The sequence below is a fragment of the Sphaeramia orbicularis genome, chromosome 21, assembly GCF_902148855.1.
Source record: "Sphaeramia orbicularis chromosome 21, fSphaOr1.1, whole genome shotgun sequence".
NCBI classification, from domain to species: domain Eukaryota; kingdom Metazoa; phylum Chordata; class Actinopteri; order Kurtiformes; family Apogonidae; genus Sphaeramia; species Sphaeramia orbicularis.
This window is the reverse complement of record NC_043977.1, coordinates 56289755-56304889: the sequence shown is the minus strand read 5'-3', so window position 1 is coordinate 56304889 and position 15135 is coordinate 56289755. Positions and strand designations below refer to the sequence as shown.

Below are 15135 nucleotides of genomic sequence, written 5' to 3'. Positions count from 1 at the left end.
GAAGGTCATATCTGGGATACACTCTTTGCATGCAAACCAGAATAAAAATAAAAATAAAACGAAAACAGTGCCCATGATACTGGTGTGCATCAAGCTTATTATCGTTAACAAAAACTAACGAAATGACGAAAACTAGAATTGTAAAAAGATTTTCATTAACTGAAATAAATAAAAACTATAATTAAGAGAAAAAACCATAACTAACTGAAACTGTATTGTGTGTTTATAAAAGTAATTAAAACATATAAAAAGTATGGATAAAATTCCCTTCATTTTCGTCTTTGTCAATGTCGGATTGTTACAAAATTGATTTATTTCACTCTAGCAATTTTATGCTGGCACCATATGATATAACGGTTCGTCACTTGCGTTCACTTGTGGTTTCCAGTCGTCTTCTGGTCCCCACTCTACCTGAAAACATGGAGACTAAAGTTGGGAACAAGGTTCTAATAGTTTTGGATTTTTCATTCTAGTTTAGTTTTATTTAGTTTGGACTTTTTTTTTTTCTCTAATTCAGCTAGTTTGAATTCATTTTTAGAGCAGGTTTGCTAGTTTTTATTAGTTTTCATTTTTTTCTAAATGCTTAGTTTTAGTTTAGTTTTAGTTTCTTTATATCTTTTCTCTTCTTCTCTGTCGTTGTATTCAAATAAATCCCAGACAGGACTCTGCAGCTTTCTCCCAACTTTAGTCTCCATGTTTCCAGGTAGAGTGGGGACCAGAAGACGACTGGAAACCACAAGTGAACACAAGTGACGGACCCTTAAATATCAGATGGTGCCGCTAGCTAAAGTTGCTAGGGTGAAATAAATCAATTTCGTATCAATTCGACATTGACAAAGACAAAAACGAAGGGAACTTTATCCATACTTTTTATCAGTTTTAGTTGATTTTGTAAACACAATACAGTTTCAGTTATCGTTTTTTCTTTTAATTATAGTTTTTATTTATTTCAGTTAACGAAAATGTTTTTTCAATTCTAGTTTCATCATTTCGTTAGTTTTCGTTAACGATGATAACCTTGGCTGGGAGAAAGCAGTCTGGGATTTATTTGAATATGACGACGAAGAAGATAAAAGATACGACAAAACTAAAATTAACACTAAAACTAAGCATTTAGAAAGAAATGAAAACTAATAAAAACTGGCAAACCTGCTCTAAAAACAAATTAAAACAAACTGAATTAGAGAGAAAAAAAAAGTTCAAACTAAATAAAACTAAACTAGAATGAAAAATTCAAAACTATTCAAACCTTGGTGTGCATGGAAACGGTCAGATTTAAATCTGTGGGGTAGATATTGTCTAAAACTGACAATTTATTTTATTTTGTTGTTAATGCAGCTTTTACAGGGTTAATACTTTCTGTTGGGCACTATCCAGACAGCTTTGAGACACGGGGAAATGATCTTTTTTTTTTTTTTTTTTTTTTTTTTTGACATGTACTGCGCATGTGCTTGCTGTTACATTTACGTTCCATAATGTGTGGAAACCGCTGACCGCCCGGAGTGAATGTACCACTGGAAAAAACTGAAGGAGGCTGAAAAAAAAGACGAGAAACGCCTTTAGGAACAGCTTTCACCACACAGTTCTTTTCTTTTTCCAGGACACATGCGCTAAATGGAATCTGTCACAACTGTTACTGAAGACATGATGTCATAGGCACAGATTTTATTTTAATATGCATTAATTTCTTATAAATATTCCGTATAATGGTTTTGTGTGTGTGTGTGTGTGTGGGGGGGGGGGGGGGGGGGGTTGCGTACGTAACACAATTTACAAGAAAAGACGGTGTGTTGATAAAATAACATTATAATAAATAAACCTACAGGGAAGCAGAAATTGAAAACCACCCGATTTTCTGTCGCAGGAATTAACGCAGCACGTCATTTTTTTTTAACCTGTTATATAAATGAGTAAAAATCCAAAAGTTCCAATCCACCTGGCTTTCTAGAACCTGACTGGATCCTGACTGAAACCAAAGCGGATACTTTGCGCTCAGATCAACAGGTTGAGCAACAGAAAACAGCAAACATGAGTCATTTAGTAATTTCATCAGAGCAAATAAAATGAACACAGCCCAAACAAAGCCCCCATATGCCCCCAGAGGGAGGGTCCACCACCGGGGGTCCTTACCTGTGCGTCCACCGGAATCCAGCACAAGAAAAAGTTGAACATCCACAGGAACAGGCGCATGGTCCTACTGAGTGGGAGTCTGAAATCCATCCTCCTCTTCCATCAGCGGAACAAACAAACTGTGTTCACGCGCATTTACGCAGCACTGACACAAACAGCAGCGGCTGTGGACGGAGAAACAGGCACGTGATCCCAAAGTTTCATCACAAGTGGAAATGAGGATGATGATGATGATGATGATGCTGATGACGCGCAGATGGGCTTCATTCCATCCCAGGTTCCATATGAATGTGTCGTTTCGCTGCTCATCCTACACAGATGGGTCCGTTATCATGGTTTCCTCTGCAGAGACCGGGTCCAGACACCGGGTCCAGACACCGGGTCCAGACACCGGGTCCAGGACACACGGCGGCTCGGTGGGTGGTGCGGAGCCTCGGTGTCCGCGGCTTCACCTGGACTCCGGGCGGAGGATGGAGGCTGCGCGTGTCTCTGCTCTGTCCAGATGCGTGGGGAAGTCGCAGTTTCTCCCCCCACGGAAGAATTATGCATGCACCCCCCCCCCCCCCCCCCACACACACACACACACACACACACACACACACACACACATACACACTGGTAAAATTAATGTTATTTTCGACACACTGTAAAAACAAACCTTTAGAATCTACTCAATAAAAACTAAAAGTGAGGGAACAGTTTGCACTCATTTTGGTTCAGTAGATTTTACCTCATATTTGGAGTAAAATGTGATTAAATTAAACAGCTATAATACACTAACAGAAATGAGGTCAGATCCACCTTTCATATTCAACAGATTACACAACAAAGTGGAAAAAAGTGAGTAATATTAACTCTCAGTTGTTCATTGGAATATGTTCATCTGCTTAATTTAGGGCAGGGAGGATCAATCTAAATATTGATAGTATCCATACTAAGGTGTGTGTGTGTGTGTGTGTGTGTGTGTGTATTGGTATTGGATTGATACTAGTGTGATGAGATCAATACTTTTGTTGCAGTTTCTCTTCTATACATCCAGCAAATCACTCGTATTTTCTCTCCCTCTCTCTCTCTCTCTCTCGCTCTCCATATATATATATATATATATATATATATAGATAGATAGATAGATAGATAGATAGATAGATAGATAGGTAGATAGATAGATAGATAAGATACTTTTCAGTCTTCCAGTGTAACAGTAGGGAACGTCTTGCCAGTAAGGAAGTGAAGGCTCTAATGTCCTTCTGTGTCGGAGGAAGTGATGGTGAAGGGTCAGGAATCCCAAACACAGAAGTCAGAGGATAAGGTTGGACACTGACCCCCAGGACAGCAGACATGGTAGAAAAATAACCTGTCCAAAAACGCTTCAGATCAGGACAAAGAAAAAACATGAGGCTGCGTTGACAGACAGAGGCGTGACATTTAACACGTTTATCTTCCACTTCTGGACACACTTCTGCACTCTCAAAAATAGAAGTACGAGATCAGAACATTTATGAACCTATAAGTACATTTTTTAAGAATGTTCTCTCAAAAGTACAATATTGGTCTGTAGGAGGCCAGAATGTCCCCTTCAGACTATGAAAAAGGGTCCAGAGTTCTGTACAGTCCAAATGTGTTCTATAAGGAACCCTGCAGCATTCCAAACTGTGTGTAGACCATGAGAATAGGCTATAGGCTAGAACTGAACAGTAGGACTAATTAGAGTTCAAACATTAGGCTGAGCACATTATTTATTATATATCATACTGTAATTACTCTATATTATATTTAATAATAATTTGTGTTTTAATTTAATAGCCCAATTAGCTCGATGATAATAGCCTAATAATTTATTTATCTTATTAGAACTTCTGATTATTGCCATAATCTGTGTTTGATCCAGTTTTCATTCACACCTCCATGTCTTGATGTCGTAGCTTGCCTATGCCGTTTTTTGTTTTTTTTAAATTCTCAATTAGTCCACCGATTCAAACTTTAAACATCATGGCATTATCAACTATATGAGAGTTTTCTTTCTGTGTAAAGTACTGAAGGTACAAAAATGGACCATTTCCAAAGGGTACAGAAATGTCTCTCAAAAAAGTACACCCCCGGCGACAAGCATTTGGACCCTTTTAAGTACAAGCTGGTACCTCTGTTTTTGAGAGTGTGATAACTAGACTTAGACAGATGCCCCCTGTACAACACCTTCAACTGAATAAGTCCAAGACCAGCACAAGAGGCGCTGGATGGTATCCTTTCTATGGCCTGTTCCCAGGACTCCTCCTGTATTTGTGTTCCCAGTTCCCTTTCCCAGGTACTCTTAAGGTTAACATCTGAATGGGTACCAAATTCTAAAACAGTATTGTATAACTTGGAAATGATTCTTCTGATGAGGGACAGATGACAGCATGGGTTCCCGTTCCTGTTGAGGCGGTAAAGAGGGGAAGGTTGGGAAACACTTTGTGACAAAATTGCACACTTGGAAAAAATGAAATAGATGCATAGTAAGTGCTGCTGAATGGGTTCACTTGTGTTTGTGAATCGATTCAACTCATTAACTGAAATGAACAAAAGCAAATAAACAAACAAACAAACAAAAGAGAATTCATAAGACACAGACATTAAGCAAAACAAAGACTGGTGCAAACAAAGGGCTATTTACAGGTGTGTGTGTGTGTGTGTGTGTGTGTGTGTGCGTGCGTGTGTGTGTGTGCATGCGTGCGTGCGTGCGTGTGTGTGTGTGTGTGTGTGTGTGTGTGTGTGTGTGCGCGTGCATGCGTGCGTGTGTGTGTGCATGTGTGTGTGTGTGTGTGTGTGTGTGTGTGTGTGTGTGTGCGTGCGTGCGTGCGTGCGTGCGTGCGTGTGTGTGCGTGCGTGTGTGTGTGTGTGCGTCTGTGTGTCTGTTTCTTTTTTTGTGTGGGTGGTGCATATCCAGGTGGAAACAGAAGAGAGCATGGGAACAAAACTGCCAGTTTAATAAGTAAAAGAATGAAAGGATATGAGTGTACAGAAGTGAGAACTCAGAAAAGAGTCTGAAATAAAAGTACAGACAGAAGCTTAGGGAAAAAGAAAGAAAAACAAAGGGAAAAAAAGACACAAAATCCATAACACAACAATAGTAACAGCCCCCCCCCTTCTTTTTGTTATTGTTATCATCACTCCAATTTTTCGAGATTTCTATAATATACATTATTTACCTCCGCCAAGGAGGTTATGTTTTTGCCAGGGTTTGTTTGTTTGTTTGTCTGTCTGTTTGTTGGTTTGTCTGTCCGTTAGTGTGCAACATAACTCAAAAAGTTATGGACAGATTTGGATGAAATTTTCAGGGTTTGTTGGAAATGGGATAAGGAAGAAATGATTAAATTTTGGTGGTGATCGGGGGGGGGGGGCACGTGGGGGGCCACTGATCAGCCTTGGCGGAGGTCTGCGCTCTCCGAGTGCTTCTAGTTGACTTTTGTTTTTGGAGGTAGATAGATAGATAGATAGATAGATAGATAGATAGATAGATAGATAGATAGATAGATAGATAGATAGATAGATAGATAGATAGATAGATAGATAGATAGATAGATAGATAGATAGATACTTTATTATTCCCAAGGGAAATTGAAGTATTCAGCAGCTTTACATACATACAGGTAGTGTGGTTAAGGACAGCTGTGACGGCCCTGGGGTGGCAGCTGGCAGAGCTAGTTCACTTCCTGTCCCTTCAAAGCAATCCTGTAACAGTTAGGACAAGGTCTGCTCATGTGGCTGGGCAGTTTGGTTCCTTTTGATCAGTGACCATTTTGTTTATAAGTATAGGTGTGTGTGTGTGTGTGTGTGTGTGTGTGTATACATACATACATATATATATATATATATATATATATATATATATATATTTATTTATTTATTTATTGATTTATTTATTTATTTGTGAAAATGTTTTGTGGGGTTTTATTTTGGGGGGGGCACAAACCCCTCCCCCACAGTTTGAAAAAATCCCCAAGGAAACCCTGAGAAAGACAGGTAAGGTACATCCTGTTACAGAGAACACCCCCCCCCCCCCCCCCCCCCCGCTTCATGTGTACCTCACAGTTTCCGTCTTTCAGGTACGCCTGGGTATTAATGCTGTATATTAATTGCTGTTTACATTTTAAAGAGTGACTCATCAAATAATTTTTATGTCACTACTTATAAAATATAGACTAACATGTTTTCCCAAAAGTCAACTCTCCCCAGCATAAAAACTACCACATCTAGAACCTGTGGATCCCCACAGGTCACAGACTAGTCTAATATGATCAGCCATGATATAATGATGACTGACATTATAGTGTTATTGATGTTGATTATCTAATTCTAAAGGGACCTGTCAGTGAGTGGATATATTAAACACCAAGTGAACATTTAGACCTCAAAAAATGATGTTTTAGAAACAGCAAAACTGGATAAGAGTGGGGATCAGAGTAACTTAGCCAAGAAATAAACTGTGATGTCCAAATCACTGAATCAGCTCATCTCCAGATCTAGTTATAATAATAATAATAATAATAATAATAATAATAATAATAATAATAATAATAATAATAATAATAATAATAATAATGGTAGTCTGAGTGTTGGAAATGTATATGTCTATCCTAATGTAGGCTGTGTTTGAGGACAGACCTCCAGTGGCTATGCTAGACTATTGTGCTGAAATGTCTGTGGAACATAAGCCATGATCAAATTCATCATAAATTCATTTTTTATGTGTAGCCTACCCATTTCAGTTAAACTATAATTAAAAGCAATGAAGGAAAAAATGTATTGTTATAGCACTTGGAGATGGTTTGAAACTTGTATGCATTTGCACATTGAAACTAATTAAGATGCACATTTTACACATCAACTAATTACATGAACAACGTGCCTTAGTTGGCCAAAAACAACATGCACTCAGTTGCACGCTCAATTAAGCAGACCTAATCCAAGTTTTTAAATTATTCATTCATTCATTTTCTGAACCCGCTTTATCCTCACTAGGGTCACGGGGGTCGCTTGGAGCCTATCCCAGCTACATAGGGGCGAAGGCAGGGTACACCCTGGACATTTCATTACACCGCAGGGCTGAACATATAGAGACAAACAATCACTGTCACATTCACACCTGTGGGCGATTTAGATGAACCCATTAACCTATCAGTGCATGTGTTTGGATGGTGGGAGGAGCCAGAGTACCAGAGAGAACCCACGCAGACACGAGGAGAACATGTAAACTCCACACAGAAAGGTCCCACCCCCATCGAACCCAGGACCTTCTGTCTGTGAGGCACCAGGTCTATCCACTGCACCACCCAGTTTTTAAATGAACCGCTCCTTATCTGAAGGTGGAGGAGCAGGATGGCAGCAGCAGCAGCAGTCTGTCGCTGTCACAGTTTGTTTCCTCTCTGACCCCGTCACCTCATCACTGTCACTGGTTTCACCTGGACTCTCTGCTGCTGCCCCCTCCCTCACTGTGCCACACCTTTTCAGCCAATCCCTTTCTACCTGTCTGCTCCCTCACTCACTCGGCCACTCCCACCTCATCAGCTGACTGTTCACCTGTGAACACAGCTGCAGCTGAGCAGGCTGACAGTACACATGCACTGCTCTGCTGTCTGCTCTGTCAGATTCAGTACCTGTCAGGCTCTCCTGCTCTGGCCCTTTCTCTCGTTCCTGTTTCAGACCTCTACGTGACCTTGGACACCATTGCTCTGCCCCCCACCTCAGTAAACCTGCCTGCCTGTTACCCTGGACTACGTCTCCTCGCCTGTCTCCCACCTGCCTCTCCTCCGTCCTGGTTCCACATCACACATTCAGTCTGCCTATCCTCATACCTGTCCTCATACCTGTCCTCATACCTGGTCCTCATACCTGGTCCTCATATCTGTCCTCATACCTGGTCCTCATACCTGTCCTCATACCTGGTCCTCATACCTGGTCCTTATATCTGTCCTCATACCTGTCCTCATACCTGGTCCTCATACCTGGTCCTTATATCTGTCCTCATACCTGTCCTCATACCTGGTCCTCATACCTGGTCCTCATACCTGGTCCTCATATCTGTCCTCATACCTGTCCTCATACCTGGTCCTCATACCTGGTCCTCATATCTGTCCTCATACCTGGTCCTCATACCTGGTCCTCATACCTGTCCTCATACCTGTCCTCATACCTGGTCCTCATACCTGGTCCTTATATCTGTCCTCATACCTGTCCTCATACCTGGTCCTCATATCTGTCCTCATACCTGGTCCTCATACCTGGTCCTCATACCTGTCCTCATACCTGGTCCTCATATCTGTCCTCATACCTGTCCTCATACCTGTCCTCATACCTGTCCTCATATCTGTCCTCATACCTGTCCTCATACCTGTCCTCATACCTGGTCCTCATATCTGTCCTCATACCTGGTCCTCATACCTGTCCTCATACCTGTCCTCATATCTGTCCTCATACCTGGTCCTCATATCTGTCCTCATACCTGGTCCTCATATCTGTCCTCATACCTGTCCTCATACCTGGTCCTCATATCTGTCCTCATACCTGTCCTCATACCTGGTCCTCATATCTGTCCTCATACCTGTCCTCATACCTGTCCTCATACCTGGTCCTCATATCTGTCCTCATACCTGGTCCTCATATCTGTCCTCATACCTGTCCTCATACCTGTCCTCATACCTGGTCCTCATACCTGTCCTCATACCTGGTCCTCATATCTGTCCTCATACCTGGTCCTCATACCTGTCCTCATACCTGGTCCTCATACCTGTCCTCATACCTGGTCCTCATACCTGTCCTCATACCTGTCCTCATACCTGGTCCTCATATCTGTCCTCATACCTGTCCTCATACCTGGTCCTCATACCTGTCCTCATACATGGTCCTCATATCTGTCCTCATACCTGGTCCTCATATCTGTCCTCATACCTGTCCTCATACCTGGTCCTCATACCTGTCCTCATACCTGTCCTCATACCTGGTCCTCATACCTGTCCTCATACCTGGTCCTCATACCTGGTCCTCATACCTGTCCTCATACCTGGTCCTCATATCTGTCCTCATACCTGGTCCTCATACCTGTCCTCATACCTGTCCTCATATCTGTCCTCATACCTGTCCTCATACCTGTCCTCATACCTGGTCCTCATATCTGTCCTCATACCTGGTCCTCATACCTGTCCTCATACCTGGTCCTCATATCTGTCCTCATACCTGTCCTCATACCTGTCCTCATATCTGTCCTCATACCTGGTCCTCATATCTGTCCTCATACCTGGTCCTCATATCTGTCCTCATACCTGTCCTCATACCTGGTCCTCATATCTGTCCTCATACCTGTCCTCATACCTGGTCCTCATATCTGTCCTCATACCTGTCCTCATACCTGGTCCTCATACCTGGTCCTCATACCTGTCCTCATACCTGTCCTCATACCTGGTCCTCATATCTGTCCTCATACCTGTCCTCATACCTGGTCCTCATATCTGTCCTCATATCTGTCCTCATACCTGTCCTCATACCTGGTCCTCATACCTGTCCTCATACCTGTCCTCATACCTGGTCCTCATATCTGTCCTCATACCTGTCCTCATACCTGTCCTCATACCTGGTCCTCATACCTGTCCTCATACCTGGTCCTCATATCTGTCCTCATACCTGGTCCTCATATCTGTCCTCATACCTGTCCTCATACCTGTCCTCATACCTGGTCCTCATACCTGTCCTCATACCTGTCCTCATACCTGGTCCTCATACCTGGTCCTCATACCTGTCCTCATACCTGTCCTCATATCTGTCCTCATACCTGGTCCTCATATCTGTCCTCATACCTGTCCTCATACCTGTCCTCATACCTGGTCCTCATACCTGTCCTCATACCTGGTCCTCATACCTGGTCCTCATACCTGTCCTCATACCTGGTCCTCATATCTGTCCTCATACCTGTCCTCATACCTGGTCCTCATACCTGTCCTCATACCTGGTCCTCATACCTGTCCTCATACCTGGTCCTCATACCTGGTCCTCATACCTGGTCCTCATACCTGGTCCACAGTTCATCACTTGTCTCCTGATTACTGGTCTGCCTCTCACCTAGAATCATTCCTGTCCATCTGTGCCCCCCCCCCCCACGGTGGGTTTAAATAAATAACATCACTAAACTTAGTCCCACTTCTGTGTGTTGCATCCTAACCTCCCCCGTGACAGTCGCCAGTTTAACCCTCTGATGCATGAATTATGAGAACCTTAGTCAAGATTTTTTTTTTTTTCCTGAACATTTTTATTCCTCTTCAGGCATGAAAAAAACACAATGACATTGAATTTCTTTTCTTTTCTTTTCTTTTTTTTTTTTTAATGAACCTATTTTTCATGGAGTTACAAAAATGTCCACTCATTTGGACACCATATGTTTCATTTTTGAAGCAAAGGGACAATATGTTTAAAACGCAATATCAGAAAGTGTGAAAACTATGAAACAAAAGCATTTTTGATGCAGCTAATCTGATGTTGTCTCACCTTTTATCATACTCTAATGCTAGTTCTTACTCACTTCATCGAGAAAATATTGATTTTTTTGTTTTGTTTTGTTTTAGAAAACTGTTAATTACAGTCTAATAACAACTAGCCATCAATTTACATTCAATCATGTTACTGCAGATCAGGTTTATCAAGAACATAAAGTTACAGTAATGGTCTGAATGTCAGTGTATTATGGGATGGTGCACAAGCGTCCACTGTGTCGGCTGATATGGAACTAAAACAACAAAACCCATGAATATACAAGAGAACAGCTGGAGAAGAACTGTCCACTGGAGTGACCACTGTGTATGAAGGGGTTAAATTAGCCAAACAAAGAAACAACTTAGAGCAAAGAAGAACTACTTCTACTTCTTCCACTTCCAATACGTGGACATTTAGCCACAGAAAATAACCTACAAAAGAGGCTCAGTTGTTCCCATGTGTGAACCCTGTGCCTGGTGGCTTGCTGCCAGCTTTTTAACTGCAGGACACAGATGTCAGTTTCAGTCGGAGTGCACCACAGTCCACCACATTCAGACCACTGGGGGTCATTTGTCTGTGAGTGGAGAGCTTGGCTGAATCCCTGCTCGATGAGCTACGATGTGGGAAAAGCAAGAAGCAGAAGAGGCGTCTTCTCCCACAGCAGCAGAAAACGCAGACCATGAGTGGCCCACATCGCACGCCAGCCAGAGATGCAGAATCCTCATCATTCTGGAGGTCAGTGAGGCTTTCTTGTATTGTGACATCGCTGCTGTACGCAATTTTTCATTTTCATTTTCATTTATTGAGATCCCCATCAGCAACTGAATCAACAGTTGCTATTCTTCCTGGGGTCTCCTCTACATTACATTAAAATTTTAATTATTTACATTAATCTTACACCATTCATGCCCACACACACACACACACACACACACACACACACAAATGGGACATATACAACAGCCCAATGCAATAAAAATAAACAAAATAAGTACTATACATGTGTACTCATTCACCAAACAACAGCTGTCTGATACAAATCATAAACATCTTTCAATATTATCAATACTCTTTCCATTTCATGTCTGTTGTGTAAACAAGAAAAGTTTTCATTTCTTTTGAAAACATTTTCTGTTATTTTCCAACAACAAAAACCCTGGCATCCATTCCATGTAACCATGGCCCCATGAAAAACAGTTCGCTGTAACTGATTAGTTCTGCCTAAAGGCAGAGCACACCGTGGTTCACTGGTTTGTCTTATACAATAATTATGTTGATCAGCAAAAAATGAGTTTCCTGTGAATAATTTCTGGAGTTTGTGTTGTTATAACGTTATGAATAAATGCTTATAAAAAATATTTCAATCTAGATTTTACAGTTAACCAGGCCAAACTGTTGTGCATTGTGGTTCTATTAGTTCTGTATGTTTAGCCCAAAACAATTTGTGCTACTTTGTTCTGTGTGACTTGCAATTTGTGTAAATTATTTTCATTAGTATTTGACCAAACAACTGAGGCATAATCCATATAAGATAATACTAATGACTGAACTAATAGCTTAGTCAACCATCGGGGAGTACATTTCTTACAGTGTCTAATTATTCCTATACTCCAACCCACTTTTTGCAAAATATTATTTATTTGGCCATTCCACGACAGTGTGCCATCCACAATTACATCCAATAAACGACCTTCATCTACTTGTCGAATCACGTTTTCTCCTACAGTTAAGTGCAATGTTGGTGACATCACACATCCATTTGGAATGACTCCATCACCCATTCAGGGACACCTCATTTATCAAGGTCCCTGAATCGGATCTCCAAGTCCGCTTTCACTGCTTTCAAGTGATTGGTGGAACAAAGCAGATGGTTGTCGTCAGCGCATCCAGCACATGAATGGAAGTAGACTACGTCAGCTTATTTCAAAAAAAGAATGTTTAGCCTTCCTTTATTAATAACAATCATAATAATAAACTATGTTGATAAGATAAAGAAAATTGTTTAGCTGACACCTGCCCAAACACAAGAAACCCTCTCCTGCCTTCATCGTCATCACTATCCATATAAATGTGAAAGTGTTTATCATGTAGTTCCATAGATGGTGGAGGTTTCTGTTATTTGTACTAACTGTTGTAGTAGTAGTATATCCACTGTTAGTACTTGTATTTGTAGTAGTAGTATATCCACTGTTAGTACTTGTATTTGTAGTAGTAGTATGTCCACTGTTAGTACTAGTATTTGTAGTAGTAGTATATCCACTGTTAGTACTTGTATTTGTAGTAGTAGTATATCCACTGTTAGTACTAGTATTTGTAGCAGTAGTATATCCACTGGTAGTACTAGTATTTGTAGTAGTAGTATATCCACTGTTAGTACTTGTATTTGTAGTAGTAGTATATCCACTGTTAGTACTAGTATTTGTAGTAGTAGTATATCCACTGTTAGTACTAGTATTTGTAGTAGTAGTATATCCACTGTTAGTACTAGTATTTGTAGTAGTAGTATATCCACTGTTAGTACTAGTATTTGTAGTAGTAGTATATCCACTGTTAGCACTTGTATTTGTAGTAGTAGTATATCCACTGGTAGTACTAGTATTTGTAGTAGTAGTATATCCACTGGTAGTACTAGTATTTGTAGTAGTAGTATATCCACTGTTAGTACTTGTATTTGTAGTAGTAGTATATCCACTGTTAGTACTAGTATTTGTAGTAGTAGTATATCCACTGTTAGTACTAGTATTTGTAGTAGTAGTATATCCACTGTTAGTACTAGTATTTGTAGTAGTAGTATATCCACTGTTAGCACTTGTATTTGTAGTAGTAGTATATCCACTGTTAGCACTTGTATTTGTAGTAGTAGTATATCCACTGGTAGTACTAGTATTTGTAGTAGTAGTATATCCACTGTTAGCACTTGTATTTGTAGTAGTAGTATATCCACTGGTAGTACTAGTATTTATAGTAGTAGTATATCCACTGGTAGTACTAGTATTTGTAGTAGTAGTATATCCACTGTTAGTACTTGTATTTGTAGTAGTAGTATATCCACTGTTAGTACTAGTATTTGTAGTAGTAGTATATCCACTGTTAGTACTAGTATTTGTAGTAGTAGTATATCCACTGTTAGTACTAGTATTTGTAGTAGTAGTATATCCACTGTTAGTACTAGTATTTGTAGTAGTAGTATATCCACTGTTAGCACTTGTATTTGTAGTAGTAGTATATCCACTGTTAGTACTTGTATTTGTAGTAGTAGTACATCCACTGTTAGTACTAGTATTTGTAGTAGTAGTACATCCACTGTTAGCACTTGTATTTGTAGTAGTAGTATGTCCACTGTTAGTACTAGTATTTGTAGTAGTAGTATATCCACTGTTAGTACTAGTATTTGTAGTAGTAGTATATCCACTGGTAGTACTAGTATTTGTAGTAGTAGTATATCCACTGTTAGTACTTGTATTTGTAGTAGTAGTATATCCACTGTTAGTACTTGTATTTGTAGTAGTAGTATATCCACTGTTAGTACTAGTATTTGTAGTAGTAGTATATCCACTGTTAGTACTAGTATTTGTAGTAGTAGTATATCCACTGGTAGTACTAGTATTTGTAGTAGTAGTATATCCACTGTTAGTACTTGTATTTGTAGTAGTAGTATATCCACTGTTAGTACTAGTATTTGTAGTAGTAGTATATCCACTGTTAGTACTAGTATTTGTAGTAGTAGTATATCCACTGTTAGTACTAGTATTTGTAGTAGTAGTATATCCACTGTTAGTACTAGTATTTGTAGTAGTAGTATATCCACTGTTAGTACTAGTATTTGTAGTAGTAGTATATCCACTGTTAGTACTAGTATTTGTAGTAGTAGTATATCCACTGTTAGTACTAGTATCTGTATTGTAGTAGTATATCCCTGTTAGCACTTGTATTTGTAGTAGTAGTATATCCACTGTTAGTACTTGTATTTGTAGTAGTAGTATATCCACTGTTAGTACTAGTATTTGTAGTAGTAGTATATCCACTGTTAGTACTAGTATTTGTAGTAGTAGTATATCCACTGTTAGTACTAGTATTTGTAGTAGTAGTATATCCACTGTTAGTACTAGTATTTGTAGTAGTAGTATATCCACTGTTAGCACTTGTATTTGTAGTAGTAGTATATCCACTGTTAGTACTAGTATTTGTAGTAGTAGTATATCCACTGTTAGCACTTGTATTTGTAGTAGTAGTACATCCACTGTTAGTACTAGTATTTGTAGTAGTAGTATATCCACTGTTAGCACTTGTATTTGTAGTAGTAGTATATCCACTGTTAGCACTTGTATTTGTAGTAGTAGTATATCCACTGGTAGTACTAGTATTTATAGTAGTAGTATATCCACTGGTAGTACTAGTATTTGTAGTAGTAGTATATCCACTGTTAGTACTTGTATTTGTAGTAGTAGTATATCCACTGTTAGTACTAGTATTTGTAGTAGTAGTATATCCACTGTTAGTACTAGTATT

The 15135-nt window shown here is 39.9% G+C and overlaps 1 protein-coding gene across 1 annotated transcript in view; it reads right to left on the bottom strand.

Annotated features, from left to right (window-relative positions):
- Positions 1-2226, bottom strand: part of pth2ra (parathyroid hormone 2 receptor a) — a 149646-nt gene extending 147420 nt beyond the window's left edge. The window contains exon 1 of the mRNA XM_030124038.1: positions 2131-2226. Coding sequence (XP_029979898.1) covers positions 2131-2220 — 90 coding nt within the window. The 5' untranslated portion in view covers positions 2221-2226. The remainder of the gene's footprint in view (positions 1-2130) is intronic.
- Positions 2227-15135: the final 12909 nt, after the last annotated feature.